The 20,611-nt window shown below is 39.6% G+C and overlaps 1 protein-coding gene across 1 annotated transcript in view; it reads right to left on the bottom strand.

Annotated features, from left to right (window-relative positions):
* Window positions 1–1,964: 1,964 nt before the first annotated feature.
* Window positions 1,965–20,611, bottom strand: part of nqo1 (NAD(P)H dehydrogenase, quinone 1) — a 35,836-nt gene continuing 17,189 nt past the window's right edge. The window contains exons 4-7 of the mRNA XM_061887608.1: window positions 15,583–15,696; window positions 15,113–15,214; window positions 3,976–4,303; window positions 1,965–3,713 (exon numbers count right to left, since the gene is read on the bottom strand). Coding sequence (XP_061743592.1) covers window positions 3,980–4,303; window positions 15,113–15,214; window positions 15,583–15,696 — 540 coding nt within the window. The 3' untranslated portion in view covers window positions 1,965–3,713; window positions 3,976–3,979. The remainder of the gene's footprint in view (window positions 3,714–3,975; window positions 4,304–15,112; window positions 15,215–15,582; window positions 15,697–20,611) is intronic.

Genomic DNA, 20,611 nt, shown 5'->3' with positions numbered 1-20,611 from the left:
GCCACTTGGCAATTTCTCCATCGCCCTTTCCATACAATTTTGTCTCTGGTGTCTTTGGACAGCTCTTCGCTCTTAGCCATGCTGAATGTTTGGGTCTTATGGGGGGGACAGGTGTCTTTATGCAGCTAACGACCTCACACAGGTGCACCTTAGCAGAACTAAGTTAAAATGTTAAAAGGAGGACTTTTAAAGGCGAACTAACAGGTCTTTGAGGGTCAGGATTCTAGCTGATAAGACAGGTGTTCAAATACTTATTTTCAGCTGTATCACACGAATAAATTGTTAAAAAATCATAGATCCTGATTTCTGGATTTTTCATTTTAGGTTATCTCTCATACAGTAGACATGCACCTACCGTGAACATTTCAGACCCCTCCATGATTTCTATGTGGAAGAACTAGCAGGGTGTTCAAATACTTATTTTCTAGACTGTATATACTTACATATATATATATATATATATATATATATATATATATATATATATATATACATATATGTTGAATATTCAATAACATGGCAAATTCTTGCATCCAGCACACCTTACAACAGTGGTAATAAAAGATGCAACCTATGCTTAAAAGAGAAACTGTTTATTTTATATCATCCAGATCTATCATCCCTCAACAAGCGCAGTGAAATCATTTCAACATGCCGCCACAGACGGAAACACCTCCTAGGTAGTAACACATGAGCCAATCACCACACCCTACGCCTGCTTGTACCCACCCACTCTGTGCCCTATATAAACCATTGTATGTGAGTGCTTCCATTAAAATCTCCTGATGATTGAGGGAACCCCTCATGAAACAGTTCTGTAGAGATGAAGTAGTCTTGTGATTTTTTTTCCCACACCTACATATATATATATATATATATATATATATATATATATATATATATATATATATATATATACATACATCAGTCCCCTTGGACGTATCCTCGCTCATCCATGCAGACTGGACACTGGCCGAGAGTGGAGTCAGCTGTGTTGGTTGCTGTGTTGGGTCTGCTCCTCTCTCTGGCCATGCTCCCTCCACCCCAGCGGACGATGGCGTGGAACACCGCAGAGGCCACCACAGTGTATATGTTTATTTTACTTTTTATTCATAGCTGAATGTATAAGTGTCTGGTTGTATCTGCCGCTTTAATGTCTTTAATGTCCTCTGTGTTCTTTGATGTTTGATGTTTCCCTCTTACACACATGTAAGAGGGATGTGTACTATGGCTATGAGTTGTTTTTTTCCCTTGGCCTCAGTCTGCACCCCCTCTCCAGGGCCCAGGCTAAGACCGATTTTTTAAATTTTATTTTAATCTTCTATTTTTTTCTCCCATTACCCCCCCTTGTTTACCTGTGTATCATCTTTTTTGTAATGGGAAGCCGGCAGACCCGTCAGCGATCCTGTTCTGTCTCCCTGTAATGTTTGTCTGATCTTGAATGGGATTATGCTGAACATTTTTATTTTCCTGAAGGAACTCTCCTGACGGAATAAATAAAGTACTATCTATCTATCTATCTATCTATCTATCTATCTATCTATCTATCTATCTATCTATCCATCTATCTATCTATATATGTAAGTATATATATATATATATATATATATATATATATATATATATATATGTGTATTTATATATATATATATTTATATATATATATACATACACATATACATACATATACATGTATATATATATATATATATATATATATATATATATATATTGCTTATGTTTGTGTGTATATACTGTATATATACACGTACATACGTACATAAGCAATATAATTACTCACATGAAAAAAAAATAATCATAATGTCAATCCATCCATCCATCCATTTTCGACAGCTTGTCCCCTGTCAATCCCACAATCCAATTAACTAATTAACTCATTTCGGAGTTAATTAGTTTAAATGCAGAAAACAACGTTTAATACATATGAATAAGAAATGGACAAATTTAAATTTAACATCACTTTTAACTTTATTGAAGACTCTTGTTGGAAAACACAGCGATGAGTGGGGGTAAAGGAGGGGCGGGGGGCAGTCACACGGAAGCCAATTTCACATTTTACGAAATCTTATTTCTCAAATTCCCTGGTGTTTCTCATCTTCTGTATTTCTTTGTAGGCCCCATAGTGACTTATTGTGCAAATAGAAACAAAAGCACAGAGACTGGTGTGCTGTAATTGTGTTAGTTAGCCAAAAAACAAAAAAAGTCAAGAAGTTATGACAGCATACGTGGGTGACACAGCTGCCCGGAACGACGACTTCCTAGTGGGAACTAGAAAGCACGCTATTGTTCTGCAAGCAGAACTAAGTTAACCTGTTTGAACGAGGCACCTGTTTCAGGAAGTAAACTACTAGTTGGAATGTACTCTATATCTCTGTCTCGTTATTCTATATCGTGATCCCACCACAGAGAGGAAACTATAAGACAAGAAGATTCTTGACTCTTATTAATTCTTAGAACAGGGGTCACCAACGCGGTGCCCACGGGCACCAGGTAGCCCGTAAGGACCAGATGAGTAGCCCGCTGGCCTGTGCTAAAAATAGCTCAAATAGCAGCACTTACGGGCAGCACTGCGTCTATTTTTTAAATTTTATTTATTTACTGGCAAGCTGTGGTCTCGCTTTGCTCGACATTTTTAATTCTAAGAGAGACAAAACTCAAATAGAATTTGAAAATCCGAGAAAAAATTTTAAAGACCTGGTCTTCACTTGTTTAAATAAATTCATTTTTTTTTTTTTACTTTGCTTCTTATAACTTTCAGAAAGACAATTTTAGAGGAAAAAATACAACCTTAAAAATGATTTTAGGATTTTTAAACACATATACCTTTTTACCTTTTAAATTCCTTCCTCTTCTTTCCTGACCATTTAAATCAATGTTCAAGTAAAAAATAATTTTTATTGTAAAGAGTAATAAATACATTTTAAATTATTTCTTCATTTTAGCTTCTGTTTTTTGGACAAAGAATATTTGTGAAATATTTCTTCAAACTTATTATGATTAAAATTCAAAAAAATTATTCTAGCAAATGTAGAAAATCTGTAGAATCAAATTTAAATGTTATTTCGAAGTCTTTTGAATTTCTTTTAAGATTTTCGTTCTGGAAAATCTAGAAGAAATAATGATTTGTCTTTGTTAGAAATATAGCTTGGTCCAATTTGTTATATATTCTAACAAAGTGCAGATTGGATTTTAACCTATATAAAACAGGTCATCAAAATTCTAAAATTAATCTTAATCAGGAAAAATTACCAATGATGTTCCATAAATTCTTTTTTAATTTTTTTCCAAAATATTTGAATTAGCTAGTTTTTCTCTTCATATTTTTGGGTTGAATTTTGAATTTTAAAGAGTCGAAATTGAAGATAAACTATGTTTCAAAATGTAATTTTCATTTTTTTCATGTTTTCTCCTCTTTTAAACCGTTCAATCAAGTGTTTTTTCATCATTTATCCTCTTCAAAAAACCTTCCGTATAAGGAAAAAAAAATGTACGACAGACAGAAATACCCATTTTTTTATGTATATAGATTTATTTATTAAAGGTAAATTGAGCAAATTGGCTATTTCTGGCAATTTATCTAAGTGTGTATCAAATTGGTTGGTCGCATTAATCAGTACCCAACAAGTGGCTCTTAGTTTCAAAAAGGTTGGTGACCCCTGTCTTAGAATGTGCTGCAGGTCACCTCTGAACACCTGTAAAACAAAGACATACACTTGATTAAATATTATTTTCATGAAAATTTAATCCACAAAAAAGTAATAACTGAATACACTTTGTTTATTAATATGAAATACATGAAGAAATAACAATATCAGGCAAAATTAACATTTTCGTGACAGTGATTTTGCTGGTCTCTTTCACATACATTTTGTATGGTGTCACAGTGATTATGTAACTTATGTGTAAAGGCCCGTACTTCAGTCAAGGGAAAATTTCTGTTCTTGCTCCACTCACATGTTTAGTTTGTGTATTCGTCTGACAACTGTGCTTTGGTCTGGTTGTCGGGTGGAAGTGGTTTGCCAAGATGGTGTCCTACAGTGATCCCATAGGTGTTTGATTCATGCGCCTCCTTTACTTTGGGCAGGAGCAAAAACCCCTTTTTGGGGCTGAGGTTAAAAAATTCACACGGTGCAAAAGTCAGGGGCTTTTCCTCAAGCAGGCCCTTGAGTCGACCTCGCCAGCCTTCTAGCATTGCAGTTCTGGCTTCACGGAGGCAGTAAGCTGGACTCCAGAAAATTTGTGGTGCAAGAACCTGAAAGCCACAGAAGTGCAGAGTGCCATTCTGAAGAAAAAAAAAAAAGCAAAGACATTGAGTGGAGCACAATTCCTTTAAACATATTAATACTTTGAAAATAATGCTTAGAAAGCAAAACCAAATAAATAAGTAACAAATAAATACGTCAGATTATTATTTTTCATTTCCATGCTGAGCCATTATAACATGGATGCACAACTTCTCGTCCATCTGGTCTTAACTCAAAAGTGCATTTTTGATACTAATGTATACTCCACTACAAAAAACCCCATTTCCATATGAGTTGGGAAATTGTGTTTGATGTAAATATAAACGTAATACAATGATTTGCAAATCATTATCAACCCATACATATTCAGTTGAATATGCTACAAAGACAACTAATTTGATGTTCAAACTGATAAACATTTGTTTTATGCAAATAATCATTAACTTTAGAATTTGATGCCAGCAACACATGACAAAGAAGTTGGGAAAGGTGGCAATTAATACTGATAAAGTTGAGGAATGCTCATCAAACACTTATTTGGAACATCCCACAGGTGTGCAGGCTAATTAGGAACAGGTGGATGCCATGATTGGTATGAAAACAGCTTCCCAAAAAATGCTCAGTCTTTCACAAGAAAGGATGGGGCGAGGTACACCCCTTTGTCCACAACTGCGTGAGCAAATAGTCAAACAGTTTAAGAACAACGTTTCTCAAAGTGCAATTGCAAGACATTTAGGGATTTCAACATATACGGTCCATAATATCATCAAAAGGTTCAGAGAATCTGGAAAAATCACTCCACGTAAGCGTCATGGCTGGAAACCAACATTGAATGACCGTGACCTTCGATCCCTCGGACGGCACTATATCAAAAACCGACATCCATCCCTAAAGGATATCACCACATGGGCTCAGGAACACTTCAGAAAACCACTGTCACTAAATACAGTTTGTCACTACATCTGTAAGTGTAGGTTAAAGCTCTACTATGCAACAACATCCAGAAACGGCGCCGGTTTCTCTGGGCCCGAGATCATCTAAGATGGACTGATGCAAAGTGGAAAGTGTTCTGTGGTCTGACGAGTCCACGTTTCAAATTGTTTTTGGAAATAATCAACATCGTGTCATCCGGACCAAAGGGGAAGCGAACCATCCAGACTGTTAACGACGCAAAGTTCAAAAGCTAGCATCTGTGATGGTATGGGGGTGCATTAGTGCCCAAGGCATGGGTAACTTACACATCTGTGAAAGCACCATTAATGCTGAAAGGTACATACAGCTTTTGGAACAACATATGCTGCCATCCAAGCGCCGTCTTTCTAATGGACGCCCCTGCTTATTTCAGCAAGACAATGCCAAGCCACATTCAGCACATGTAGCAACAGCGTGATTACATAAAAAAAGAATGCAGGTACTTTCCTGGCCCGCCTGCTGTCCAGACCTGTCTCCCATCGAAAATGCGTGGTGCATTATGAAGCGTAAAATACGACAAAAAAACAAGAATGGGAAAGAATTCCACTTTCAAAGCTTCAAAGTTTCCTCAGTTCCCAAACGTTTATTGAGTGTTGTTAAAAGAAAAGGTGATGTAACATCATGTGCCAACTACTTTGGCACATGCTGCAGCCATGAAATTCTAAGTTAATTATTATTTGCCAAAAAAAAAAAAAGTTTATGAGTTTGAACATCAAATATCTTGTCTTTGAGGTGCATTCAATTGAATATGGGTTGAAAATGATTTGCAAAACATTGTATTCCGTTTATATTAACATCCAACACAATTTCCCAACTCATATGGAAACGGGGTTGGTACATCAGCACATTTATTGTACCACAAATTAAAACTCCCTGTTTTACCCGTTTTATCTGTCAAGTTTTACATACTTGCTGAGGAAAAATAGCTTTTTGCAATCTCGGTCTTTAAGGAAAAATGTGTAAGAATGTGGACACGAGGCCGAAATGCATAGAAAAATATGCCTTTTTGCAAGGACGTGGTCTTAGACATTGTAAAATGCTCAGCAAGTGGAGAAATGTGAACCAACATGACAAATGCCACAACCATCATCAAGGATGAAGATGGTATTGTTGAACATGTGAAAGGTTCTGCTCCAACAAAATTGACTGTGATAACTATGCAGCATAGTGGTTTCATTACTGATACTTCCTTCTTCCTCCAACATGCATTTCTCTCCCTACCTTCAGTGTGCAAGACCACCGCGGGGATGCAGTGCATCTAGAAAGTATTCACAGTGCTTCATTTTTTCCACACTTTTATATGTTACACCCTTATTCCAAAATGAAATATTTTGATTGATTGACTGATACTTTTATTAGTAAATTGCACAGTTTAGTACATATTCCGTACAATTGACCACTAAATGGTAACACCCGAATACGTTTTTCAACTTGTTTAAGTTAATCAATTCATGGTACAAATATATACTATCAGCATAATACAGTCATCACACAGGTTAATCACCATAGTATATACATTGAATTATTTACATTATTTACAATCCGGGGGGTGGGATGAGGAGCTTTCGTTGATATCAGTACTTCAGTCATCAACAATTACATCAACAGAGAAATGGACATTGAAACAGTGTAGGTCTTACTTAGCAGGATATGTACAGCGAGCAGAGAACATAGTGAGTTCAGATAGCATAAAAGCAAGTAAATACATTAGAAGTACATTTGATTATTTACATTAGGTTATTTATAATCCGGGGAGATGGGATGTGAATGGAGGAGGGTATTAGTATGGAGTTGAAGTTGCCTGGAGGTGTTGTTTTAGAGCAGTTTTGAAGGAACTTACTTTTACACCTGTTGGGAGTGCATTCCACATTGATGTGGCAATAAAAGAGAATGAGTTAAGACCTTTGTTAGATCGGAATCTGAGTTTAACGTGGTTTGTGGAGCTCCCCCCAGTGTTGTGGTTATGGCGATCATTTACGTTAAGGAAGTAGTTTGACATGTACTTCGGCATCAGGGAGGTGTAGCGAATTTTATAGACTAGGCTGAGTGCAAGTTGTTTTACTCTGTCCTCCACCCTGAGCCAGCCCACTTTGGAGAAGTGGGTTGGAGTGAGGTGTGATTAGAGGTGGAGGTCTAAAAGTAACAGGACTAGCTTATTCTGGGATGTTTGGAGTCTAGATTTGAGGCATTTGGAGGTGCTGGGATACCAGGAGGTGCAAGAATAATCAAAAAAGGGTTGAATGAGAGTTCCCGCTAGAATCTTCAAGGTGCTTTTGTTGACCAGAGAGGAGATTCTGTAGAGGAATCTTGTTCTTTGGTTGGCCTTTTTGATTACCTTGGTTGCCATTTTATGACAGGAAAGATTAGCCTTTAGAATGGAACCTAAGTCGGTGATCTCATCTTTCCTGGTGATAACAATGTCATCCACTTTTATAGTGAAGTCACTGACTTTCTTAAGGTGGATATGGGACCCAAATAGGATGGATTCCGTTTTACCTAAGTGTATGGATAGTTTGTTGTCAGCGAGCCAGGTGCAAATATTAAGGAGTTCAGCACTGAGGATTTGTTTCACCTGTGACTTGTCCTTGCCGGATACCAGCAGGGCTGAGTCATCGCAAACAGGAACAATTCACAGTCGCATGCTGATGGCATGTCATTTACGTATATTAGGAACAGTAAAGGTCGTAGTATACTGCCTTGGGGGACTCCACAGCTTACTGAGAGGGTAGGGGACACGGTGCCGTTCACCTCTACCACCTGATTTCTCCCTTCCAAGTAAGATTGCATCCAGTTCGATGAGGTTTTATCGAATCCGATTGCTCTGGGCTTATCCAACAGTATAGCGTGGTTAACGGTGTCAAAGGCCTTCTGAATGTCCAGCATGACCATGCCGCAGTATTTGCCCGCGTCCACCTCATGTTTGATGTGGTCGGTCAGATAGAGAAGGCATGTGTCAGTGGAGTGGTTAGTTCTGAAGCCGGATTGTAATTTGTACATTAGTTTATTAGTAGCAAGGTATCTATCAACCTGTTCATAAACAATTTTTTCCATTACTTTGGAAATGGAACTGAGAATAGAAACAGGTCGATAGTTACCAGGTTCTAATTTGCTTCCTTTTTTATAAAGGGGGGTTACTCTTGCTATCTTGAAATCCCTGGGTACCTGGCCTTGTTTGATTGAGAGGTTTATTATATGTGTGATTATTGGGGCAATGGTGGGCAGAGTCCATGAGGAATCTGGACGGGATATTATCAAGGCCGGTGGCCTTGTTTGGGTGGAGCGCGCTAAATTTATTAAGCACCTCGTTAACTGAGACCATTTCTAATTTGAAATTGTTGTTGATTACTCCTAGCTTTCTGTAGAAAGTTTGAATGTTTTCTACACCAAAGCGACCAGAGTGATGTGACAGCTTGTTAACGAGAGTTGTGGCTATGCTGGTGAAAAAGGTGTTAAGTCTGCTTGCTACCTCCATTTTGTCTGTTATGAGGGAGTCACCCTACTTGATGTTGATGTTGGTGAGTCTGGTTTTAAGTTTCTGGCTGCATCCAGGAAGCTTGTTGTTGAGAATTTTCCAGAGCTCACGTGGCTTATTTGTGATTTCCTCTATTTTGTTGTCGATATAATTTTTTTTTTAAGGATTTAGTCAGGTTGTTTGTCTTATTTCTTGATTTACTGCATTGCTTTTTGAGCATTGAAAGGAGTGATTTGAGGTTATTAATATTGTTTTTTTTTATTGATTTCGGTTATACACTTTTGGTATTCAAAGTATTTTCTGTCTCTGTCTTTTATGGCAGCTAATAGGTCTGGATTGATCCATGGTTCAGAGCGGGCTTTGATCCTGACTGTTCCTACAAACCCCGTTTCCATATGAGTTGGGAAATTGTGTTAGATGTAAATATGAACGGAATACAATGATTTGCAAATCCTTTTCAACCAATATCCAATCGAATATGGTGCAAAGACAAGATATTTGATGGTTAAACTCATAAACTTTTTTTCTTTTTTTTTTGCATAAAATAATTAACTTAGAATTTCATGGCTGCAACACGTGCTAAAGTAGTTCGGAAAGGCCATGTTCACCACTGTGTTACATCAACTTTTCTTTTAACAACACTCAAACGTTTGGGAACTGAGGAAACTAATTGTGAAGCTTTGAAAGTGGATTTCTTAGTCGTTAAACAGTACGGGTTCTCCACTGTCGTATTTTACGCTTCATAATATGCCACACATTTTTGATGGGAGACAGGTCTGGACTGCAGGCAGGCCAGGAAAGTAACCACACTCTCTTTTTTTACGAAGCCACGCATTTGTAACACGTGCTGAATGTGGCTTGGTATTGTCGTACTGAAATAAGCAGGGGCGTCCATGAAAAAGACGGCGCTTAGATGGCAGCATATGTTGTTCCAAAAGCTGTATGTACCTTTCAGCATAAATGGTGCCTTCACAGATGTGTAAGTTACCCATGCCTTGGGCACTAATGCACCCCCATGCCATCACAAATGCTGGCTTTTCAACTTTGCGTCGATAACAGTCTGGATGGTTCGCCTCCTCTTTGGTCCGGATGACACGATGTCGAATATTTCCAAAAACAATTTGAAATGTGGACTCGTCAGACCACAGAACACTTTTTCACTTTGCATCAGTCCATCTTAGATGATCTCGGGCCCAGAGAAGCCGGGGGCGTTTCTGGATGTTGTTGATAAATAGCTTTCGCTTTGCATACTAGAGCTTTAACTTGCACTTACAGATGGAGTGACGAACTGTATTTAGTGACAGTGGTTTTTTGAAGTGTTCCTGAGCCCATGTGGTGATATCCTTTAAAGATTGATGTCGGTTTTTGATACAGTGACGTCTGAGGGATCGAAGGTCACGGTCATTCAATGTTGGTATCCGGCCATGCCGCTTACGTGGAGCGATTTCTCCAAATTCTCTGAACCTTTTGATGGTATTATGGACCGGAGATGTTGAAATCCCTAAATTTCTTGCAATTGCACTTTGAGAAACGTTGTTCTTAAACTGTTTGACTATTTGCTCACGCAGTTGTGGACAAAGGGGTGTAGCTCGCCCCATCTTTTGTTGTGAAAGAATGAGCATTTTTTGGGAAGCTGTTTTTATACCCAATCATGGCACCTACCTGTACCCAATCAGCCTGCACACCTGTGGGATGTTCCAAATAAGTGTTTGATGAGCATTCCTCAACTTTATCAGTATTTATTGCCACTTTTCCCATTTTCTTTGTCATGTGTTGCTGGCATCAATTTCTAAAGTTAAAGATTATTTTCAAAAAAATATATAATTATCAGTTTGAACATCAAATATGTTGTATTTGTAGTATATTCAACTGAATATGTGTTTAAAATGATTTGCAAATAATTGTATTCCTTTTATATTTTCATCAAACACAATTTCCCAACTCATATGGAAACGGGGTTTGTATTTTACGTACTCAAAATTCTACATACAATATCCCTTAATGGCAATGTGATTTTTTTTTTTTATGTTTGCAAATATATTAAAACAAAACAACAAAAAAACAATCACAATTACAGCCAAAAGTATTTTTGATAATGATGCCACAAGTTTCACCCATTCCACTTTTCCCATTCCTCTTTGTAGCACCTCTCAAGCTCCATCAGATTGGATGAGAAGTGTAGGTTTCCCACCAGGACGTCTCTGTACATTGCTGAATGTATGTTAGTCTTGTCAGGGAGGAAACCAAGAACCCTATGGTCACTGTAAGTGGAGAGAGGGAAACCTTCAATGGAAGTATTGTTGTGGCAAAACTATTTGCAAATGTCTATCTCAGTCTGTGCGTGTGAAATCCAATACACTAATTTGTGTATCTGTATATCAATTTGAGTGTTTGTATTAAGAGTTGTCTGTCTGTCCCTATTTAGAAAGAACCCCTCAATGGGCTGTCTGCTTACACGTGACTTTTGCGGACGCTTTTGCCGTGTAAGATTTGAGCGCGTGTATCCAAATTCGTAATGTGTAATACAATGTGTGCCAGCACATTCAGAAGAGTGTGCGTGTAATACAATCTGTGCGTGCCTACCCTAACCAACCACTGAAAACATCACACAATTTAAACCAATCAGAAACTACGTACAGTGGTGGTGTGTCAAAGAGAGACGGCAAAAAACGCCTTATGTTGTTTCTGATTGGTTTAAATTGCGTGGTGTCTTCTGTGGTTGGTTAAACGTATGCACAGTGGATTAATGGCTTGGTCTGGGATTGGTTATTGCGATCAATCAATCAGAGATATTCGAACTACGGCAAAGTGCGAACACCAAAGTTTATCAGACCCCGCCCCCCTCTACATCAACGGCGAGGAGGTGGAGAGAGTCAGCTCCTTCAAGTTCCTTGGCACCCTCATATCTGCTGACCTCTCCTGGACCCAAAATACAACTGCGGTCATCCGGAAAGCCCAGCGGAGACTCCACTTCCTGAGGGCGCTGAGGAAGAACAGACTGAAGAGACAGCTGATGGTGACCTTCTATCGCTCGGCTATCGAGAGCCTGCTGACGTACTGCATAAGAGTGTGGTACGCCAGCTGCACTGAAGCAGACAAACAGGCGATTCAGAGGGTCATAAAGTCTGCACAAAAATAAGTCTGCACAAAAAATCATCGGCTGCCCCTGCCCTCCCTGAAGGATCTCCACAACTCCCAATGCCTCAACAAAGCAAAAAGCATCACCAAGGAAAGCACACACCTTGGCTTACACCTGTTTGACCTGCTACCATCTGGCATGCGCAACAGGTGCATCAGAGCCAGAACAAACAGGTTTAGAGACAGCTTCTTTCCCAGAGCGGTCACCATGTTGAACTCTAACTTATAATAATAATCCACCCCTATACAATGTATTACCCTAAAACCCTATAGTGCAATACTACCCTTTGAGTGCAATACGTCTGTGACTGATTGTTATTTATTACTCCGGTACTCTTGTCTTTTTTTGTATATTGCATAGTATTTTGTATTTCTATAGTGTTTTGTATATTGTACAGAATTGCTTATTATTTTTATTGGATAGTAGTCTGTTTATTTCAATTGTTAGTTTTTCCTTTATTACGTCTTGTGTTATTTATTTTTACCACATATTTGTTCCCACTACTGCACATTACGCTGGAGTCCTTAATCTCATTATATGCAAATATAATGACAATAAAGTCCATTCTATTGTATTCTATTATTATGAAAAAAATATATAGTAGTGAATGGGGAATATAAGCCTGAGTAATGTCAAGTGTGGTGTGTAGTGATAGAAAGGGGTAAATTGCTTGACTGTCACGTTGAAAGCATGAAGCTTGGCAACTCTGAGCAAATGTACGAGCGTGGTCCATCGTTGTTGACGTCAAGGCAGAATAAGATGATCAGTGGCTGCAAGGCCTCGACTAGTGGCAAGTATAAGTAAAGGCATGGGGGAGCTACAGTTAGACAACTTTTTTTACATGTTCGATGTGCATCCAGATCAAAATAACCAATCCCAGACCAAGCCATCAATTCACTGTGCATACATTTAACCAACCATAGAAGACACTACGCAATTCAAACCAATCAGAAACAACGTAAGGCGGGTCTTGGCATCTCTGTTTCTTCGCACTGTATGTTGCTGTACGTTGTTTCTGATTGGTTCAAATTGCGTGGTGTTTTTCGTGGTTGGTTAAATGAGGCAACATGCACACGCAGATTGTATTACGCGCAGGCTAGGCGTCAGGTTTGAAGGAAACCAGGCACCGTTCATCACCAGGCCAATACCAACCCTACAGTGAAGCATAGTGGCGGCAATCATGTTGTGGGGATGTTTTTCATCGGCTGGAACTGGGAGACTAGTCAGGATAGAGGGAAAGATGAATGCAGCAATGTACAGAAACCTCCAGGATGAAAACCAACGTTTCCTATGCAACCCGATGAAGCTTGAGGGGTGCTGCAAAGAGGAATTGACAAAGAGGAATGGGTGAAACTGCCCAAAGATAGGTGTGCCAAGATTGTGGTGTCGTATTCAAAAATACTTGAGGCTGTAATTGCTGCCAAAAGTGCATCAACAAAGTTTTGATCAAAAGCTGTGAATACTTATGTACATGTGATTTTAAGTTTTTTAGTTGTAATAAGTTTGCAAATTCTTAAAAAAAAAAAAACATTTTCATGTTGCTATTATTAAATAGTACTGTATTTGATATGATCTTCATTTCCTTTGCAGTGTCAGTGACTTGGGTGTTAACTTGTTAACTTACCGGTAATTGTAATTTAGGTAGAAGTTGGTATAGGTACCGAATTCAGTACTTTAATAAGTACCAACGGAATTCCGTCAGTACCACCGGGTACCAATTAACATTAAATCAAACGGTACCATAGTTCTATATCTTTATTAAACGCGACGTTACATCTAATTGCAGACTCGGCACCGGCTCAAGCACTTAGCGGGCAAGCTGTTACGGCTCGGACTCCTGCGCTCCTCGGGACACGTCCTTGGGCGCGCAGACCCAGGGACGCGCCGCGCGCGCCTCCGCCCTGCTGCAGCCACCAGGTGCAATAGTTTTCCAGCAATCTACACACCTGTCCTTGATGAGCGATCTGTCTTCTTAAACCTGGACAACCTGCCATCACTAGCTGGAGTATAGTCTTCTGTTCGAGTACAGTAAGCCACGTCCTTCTTCATGTTATCCTGTTCTTGCTGTGTTTGCCCATCAGTGTTTTCTTGTGTCGTCCCCGCAGTACCCTCAGTCCTCTTTAGAGTGAGCTGTGCGTCTCACCTTTTTCCGTGGATCTCCCTCTGGACTCTGACCGACTCCCTAAATCCTTGACTCCCCCCGCTTTGACACGGATCTTGCCTCTTCGCTCCTGTCCTACGGACTTCCGTGTTATTTCGCTCTCCACAACATTTGGTAACACACACCTCAGCTAATCACACACATAGCCTCACACCACATACACTTTTGGATCTGGTACACACTCCATTTCCTTAGTTTACTTTATATTGCTTGATTATATATATATATATATATATATATATATATATAAATAAATCTTTGGACATTACTGCCACCTGGTGTCAGTCTGCTGTCATCTCCCCATTAGTTAAACATAACACAAGCAGGTGTATTCGTAGTGAACAGGTTTTAGGTAATGTTGCAATATTGTATGGCAACAAAGAAAGCTTGCCTGATGGAAATCACACAAAAGTACGGCTCCATTTTTCAAAATGCACTTGCGTTGGATATCTCATACACTGTACATGCTACTGATTAGCATTAGCTATTTTACAGTACATGGCGATTACAAAACCTCCAAATTCGGTTATCAAAAATTCAACTAAAATGCACATTACAATCAAACAGGCGGTGTGTAATAAATACAATACTTGCAGTACAAACACTTTATAGGGCTCAACAAAAGAAAAAACTGGTATAGTCAATGTAATGGCAAAGACTACTTTCTAACTACAGCAACACACATACACATGGAAACATAATGAATGCATACTTGAAAACCAGGCTCACAACAATGATCATTATCAGCTGAGAATTTACTTTTTTTCGATGAGTGTTGATTTTATCATCAATCAAATTCTCACTTTCTACTACCACTTATAAAGAAAGTTGATACCGCAGAGTACCGTTATCGATTCCCAGGTTCAGGGGTTTGGTACCGATCAGTTCAAATGTAAATGATACACATACCTAGGTATAGGTATAGATCCACATAAAAACTGAACTGTTACGTGGAAATTGTTCAAGTGGGCACCAAATTGAGGCAAGGCATCAATTATAAAGGTGGTCTGTATTTCTGCAAGGTTTTGAACTACAGCATGAAAAACTATTTAATTTCATGTGCTGTACACTTGTGAATAGTTCTAGAGGTTGTCCATCCTTACCTGTAGAGGCCACAGTGTGACGTTAATGTCTCCATTGATGCCATCAGGGCAAAACATTGATTCTGTTGCTCCAGTTGTAAAAGATAACATTGCTTTTTTGTCCTTAAAAGAAAAATACAAAATCAAATTAATAATAAAAAAAATTGCTTTTGTTATTATTTTAAACACATCCATTATACTGAATTGTAGACACACATTGTCCGTCTAAATTATTAATGATGCTTGCAAACATAAAGCTATTACCTAAAACCGCTATTGCTATTACGTATTAAATAGTTAGTTTTTCAAATGAAGACAGACACTTTTTGTTGGCAATGCCAAAGTGAGCCATGGGACAATGGAAGTGAAAAACTTCCCCAAAATATTTTCAACTCAAAAATCTAATCAAAGATTTGTATTTCCAACAATTTCCTTAAAAGAGGTTGCATAACTGAGGCGATATGTTCAATAGAGTACAAAAGTAGACAGACCTTAAAAATTCCGTGATTGTACATCTTTTCCATGGAGAAAGCAAATCCCTGAGTCAGCACTCGGTCCATCCAGCCCTTCATGATGGCAGGAACACTGAACCAGTACAAAGGGAACTGCGGATTCACATGAAAATGTATATTTTACACATGAAAGTTGTGTAAACAAAAGTCACTGATAATCAGCCTGCAGAGGGCTGATCTGACCTGATCAGCAAACGAGCCCTGAAAATATGAACGTTTTCCTCCCTCATCCTTCGCAAGAATGAATGACAAACTAATACTTTTTTAAAGAGTTTTTAACACTGTCATGTTTTGTGGTCACGTTCTGTTTGGTTTTGGACTCATTGTGCACTCTTGTTTGTTTTTGTCACCATGACAACTCATTACTTTTCACCTGTCATGTCGAGCACCTGATTCACTTATGCACCACAGCACTATTTAAGCCTGCAGTTGCCAGGCAGTCAGCCTGGCGACATCACCCTCTACACACCCTTGTTTTCCATGCCGATGATCCATGCTCCTTTCTCGTTCCAAGTAAGATTTTGTTATTCATTCCATAGTTTGCAAGTTTTGTTTTATGTCCATAGTTTACGTAGTAGTAATAGTTTTGTTTTCATAGCCAAGTTTTGTACCTCCGCTGAGAGCGCCTTTTGATTATATCCTTTCTTTTTTGTAATATTTTCGAGTTAATAATAAAAGATGTCATTAGCACCACGGGAAAACAAACCGCACCAAAGTCCAAGTCTTGACAACACATTATGTTAACATTAACATTGATATGATATTGTTTTGTTGTGTTCAATGATAAAGTTAAAGTCCCAATGATTGTCACACACACACTCAGTGTGGTGAATTTTTTCCTCTGCATTTGACCCACCCCTATGTTCATCCCCTGGAAGGTGAGGGGAGCAGTGAGCAGCGGCGCTGGCCACGCTCGGTAATCATTTGGTGATTTAACCCCCAATTCCAACCGTTGATACTTTTGTATAGTCTTTGGTATGACTCTGCCGGGGATTGAACTCAGAACCTTCAGGGCGGACACTCTAACCACAAGGCCGTCTATGTGTATTTGTGTTTGACTTTCTCTTATACTGTTACCATCCATCCATCCATCCATTTCCTACCGCTTGTCCCATTCGGGTTCGCTGAAGCCTATCTCAGCAGCATTCTGGCGGAAGGCGGGGTACACCCTGGACAAGTCGCCACCTCATCACCATGGAGTTTACTGTTAAGGTAGCACAATTAGCCCCGAACAGGCTAACATTACGACTACCGTCTTACATGTCCGATTGGCCCAGCGACTCTGTTGGAGTATCAGCGCTGGGCATGGGAGTAAGTTTGATTTTGAGATCGGTGGGGACACAAAAGTGCTCCAAGGCAGCACTCTGAAAATTAACTTCTTTTTTTTTACATTAGCAATCATAATTTCACGTCTTGCAGATGTTATAGGGTAAAGCAACTAAAATGAAAGCAAAGGAGACAACTTCAAAGAGTTCTCATCTTTTCTCTTTAGTGTAGGGCCGTAGTGCAACTGGGCATCATACTGTCAATTAACATAGCCTACTGTCCATCAACAACATCAGAAATACATTCATGCAATACAACATTGTAAATAAACATAAATGAACTGTAATAATCTCCAGCCTCTCCTTCTCTACTTCCTCCTGCCTCTCTTCCTCTAACTTCTCTGGCCTCTCCTCCTCCATCTCCTCCAACCTCTCTGCTGCCTGTCACCTTACAAAAAAATATGTTGATGCATAACAGATACATTAAGGACAATGACCATAGAGCTTGATGGTACAGTTACTGCCTGAGCAAAAAGGCTTTTACTAAATATGAATATTACTTAATATTAATTAATTATATTTTATAATTGTAAAATCACATGATCATCTAGTGAAGATTTATTGTAATTCCACCACAAAGTTTTGTTCATTGGTATTTTCAAACCGTTGCTCACTTCTACACAAATACATGAAACTAAAAAATAATTAAAAAAAATAAAACGGAAAGGTGAAATCCGGCCATCTGATTGGCTGTTAACCGTGGTTTAAATATTCTAAAGCCTTATCACAGCGTAGGCTATCACTCCGCCTCAGGCACGCATGACTGGTATGAATGGAAGTTGTTGTCATGTATCCATGACAACGGACTGTTGCAGTCCGTAGTAAAAGACAGCTGATGTTTTTACAATGTTAAAAAACGGAGACTAAAGTAGTTGAATTCACATGTTTAAGGTTAACTTTCACCTCCGGGGAGGGTTAACAATGGTAGAGGGGACTGAGCATTGACTTTCACCTGACAAAAAGCGGAGGAAAAGATGAGATGCAGTGCTAATTTTGAGCTAACGTCTGGATAGGTGGGACTATTTTTTCCACAGTGAGGCTATTTTATTGGATAATATGTATTTTTGGTTGAATAAAACTACATTAAATTGATTGAGTATTCCTATTTCATAATGCCTTTATTTGTAAACGTTTTATAAAAGCAATATTTCACTCCAGTCCATGGTATATGCTCATTATAGCACTCTAAGGGGCATGACTGGAGTGATATATTGTTGAATTATTCAATATTGTTGAGCCTCTATACACCCTTGAAGTAACTTACAGTTTGACTTCTAAAGAACTGTTTTATATCCAGTTTTCTTTTCATTGACATCCTTCAAAACCTATAGTACACAAGCACGCAAACAGACACAAACACAATGTAAATCACAGCACTAATATATTAAAATCCATCTAGCTACCGTGTGCCAGGAACAACAAATGCCGAACATGTTGACAACTTACACTTACTTACAACTTACACTTACTTACAACTTACACTTACTTACAACTTACAAGTTACAACTTACACTGACAGTTGCACCACTTCTCGTCAGCTCGCTGGCAACTAGCATGTAGGCTAGCTTTTACAAGCAGAAGGAGTGACAGCGGGGACAGCCAATCCCACGTACGTTAGCATGAAACCGGCAACCAATCAGGGAGCGATATTTAGGTTAGAGGCGGGACTTCTAGCAGAGACCAACATTTAACCCTTTCTGTGCCATAATCATTGACTAAACATTACGGGCAGCGCTTGTATTGATAGTGACTACACAGTAGCGGCTGGATATTGGTAGGGACGTGTCCCTAGCGTCCCTACCCAATTCTACCCCCTTGGCGCTGGGGTCCAGTGCACCACAGTTTTTTATTGTCGCTCAGTCCTTCGGCGGAGTGCTTCGGAAGCTACCGGTGCTCTTGTCTCCCCGGCCTGGACTGTTTACAGCGGCGCCGGGGGAGGGAGGGAGCAATAGAGGGAGCGAGAGAATACAAACAGGCGGGCGAGCGAAGGAGGGAGGGAGAAAGAGTGCGTGCGGGTCTGGAGGAAAAGGGCAAAACGTTTCTCTGCTTGCATCCCGCAAGTGACGTCAATGTTTGGCCCTGGAGAGCATTATACCACACTGTGATTGGTAGATTCCTTCAGCTCCGCACACAACGCTGTCAAGCGGCGTTCATATAAAACTTGCGGGCCGCACTAACATTAAACTTTCATATTAAGGTGGGCGCCGCAAAATAACATCTCAATGGCCGCAATTGGCCCGCGGGCCGCTTGTCTGGGTCCCCTGGTTAATAAAGATACAATGTTATGTAACTGTTTATAGTTATAACAATTTTTTAGACAAATTTATAGTCACGGTGATGAATGGTGGTGGAAGAGCAAGAAATATTTTCATCTTCCTGGAGGGGCCGATAACAGAAAATAATTGAGAAATACTGGTTTACAGTAGGACATTTCCAATGATTGGCAGTGACAAGCTACATGTAGCTACACTGTGTAGCTTAACTACATTTCCCAGTAGCTTGGCGGTAGTTTTACTACTTTTTTAACGAGTAGCTTTTCCTGTAGCTTAGCTACTTTTGGACCCATGTAGCTCACATCAAAGCTACATGGTACAAGGACAGAAAACCAGACTGCAATAAAAGAGAACCTCCACACATACGCAGGAAATCCATGATAATTGGTTGGTGTTTGTATGATTAGTCATTATTGGCTAAGGTTAGGGCGAAACATTACCGATTGACCAATCAGAGGCAAGAAAAGGCGGGTCATCGAAACGAGGAAGCAAAATCATAACAGTCACGCAATTATGCAACATTCTCTCTGGCACTCTCCGAGGGTGGACGCTCCCCTTTCCTCTCCCTTATCTCTCCTGCTTGCTTCTTTGTTTTGTCTTGTCTTTAACTTTCTTGTTGCCTCTTTTTGCAATGCTCTCCAAATCTAAACATTGGAACTATTTAACTGGCCTCAACAAAATGGACAAGATCTTGGGTTTGGGGGAACCTGCTGTCGTGACGAAGCGGTTGTTGCTGGACACACGACGGACTCTTGGGAGAAGAAGGAGGCCCGCGTGCCTGGTGACCCTTTTCTGTCGACGATGTGAAGATATCCATCTATTTGGAATTATGACAACAGGACATCTGCTGATTGGAGTAAGCGTTGCTCTGGTTTGTCGACAAATTGGAAGTTGCTGGCAGTCTTCAAAGTACCCCAAAGCTGCCACAAATGATTGGAGGATGCGGGAAGAACTGTGGATTACATCGGACTGTCTACATCGCAGTTTTTGAGGACCAGTCATAGACAATTTTAGAGTGAAAAGCAAATTTTATTTTCACTCGCATACAAATCTTTTTAACTTAAATTGTTTCCCTGGCTTCGAGACTCTCCCGAAGATCACTGCAAGCGAAGACACAACAAACTCCCTTTTTTGTCTCTCATGGACACGCATGTTTTTGTGAACTTTGGACTAGCGACGGCAAATACATCAAGGCCGCGGAACAGAGACACACTATGGGCTTATATATACACACACACACACACACACACACACACATTCACAAAAAAAATATACGCCACACATACACCCCCTTGCCCCCCAATCAAACGCCCTCGACGCAAATCCTGTAGGGGTGATGAATAGATGGTCAGCACCTTTGAGCTGCGACCTACCACCATGACCTTGAACTACCTTCCCTCTGTTGCTAGA

This window comes from Nerophis ophidion, linkage group LG25 (genome assembly GCF_033978795.1).
Source record: "Nerophis ophidion isolate RoL-2023_Sa linkage group LG25, RoL_Noph_v1.0, whole genome shotgun sequence".
NCBI lineage: Eukaryota > Metazoa > Chordata > Actinopteri > Syngnathiformes > Syngnathidae > Nerophis > Nerophis ophidion.
This window is presented reverse-complemented; position numbering and strand designations above follow the sequence as displayed.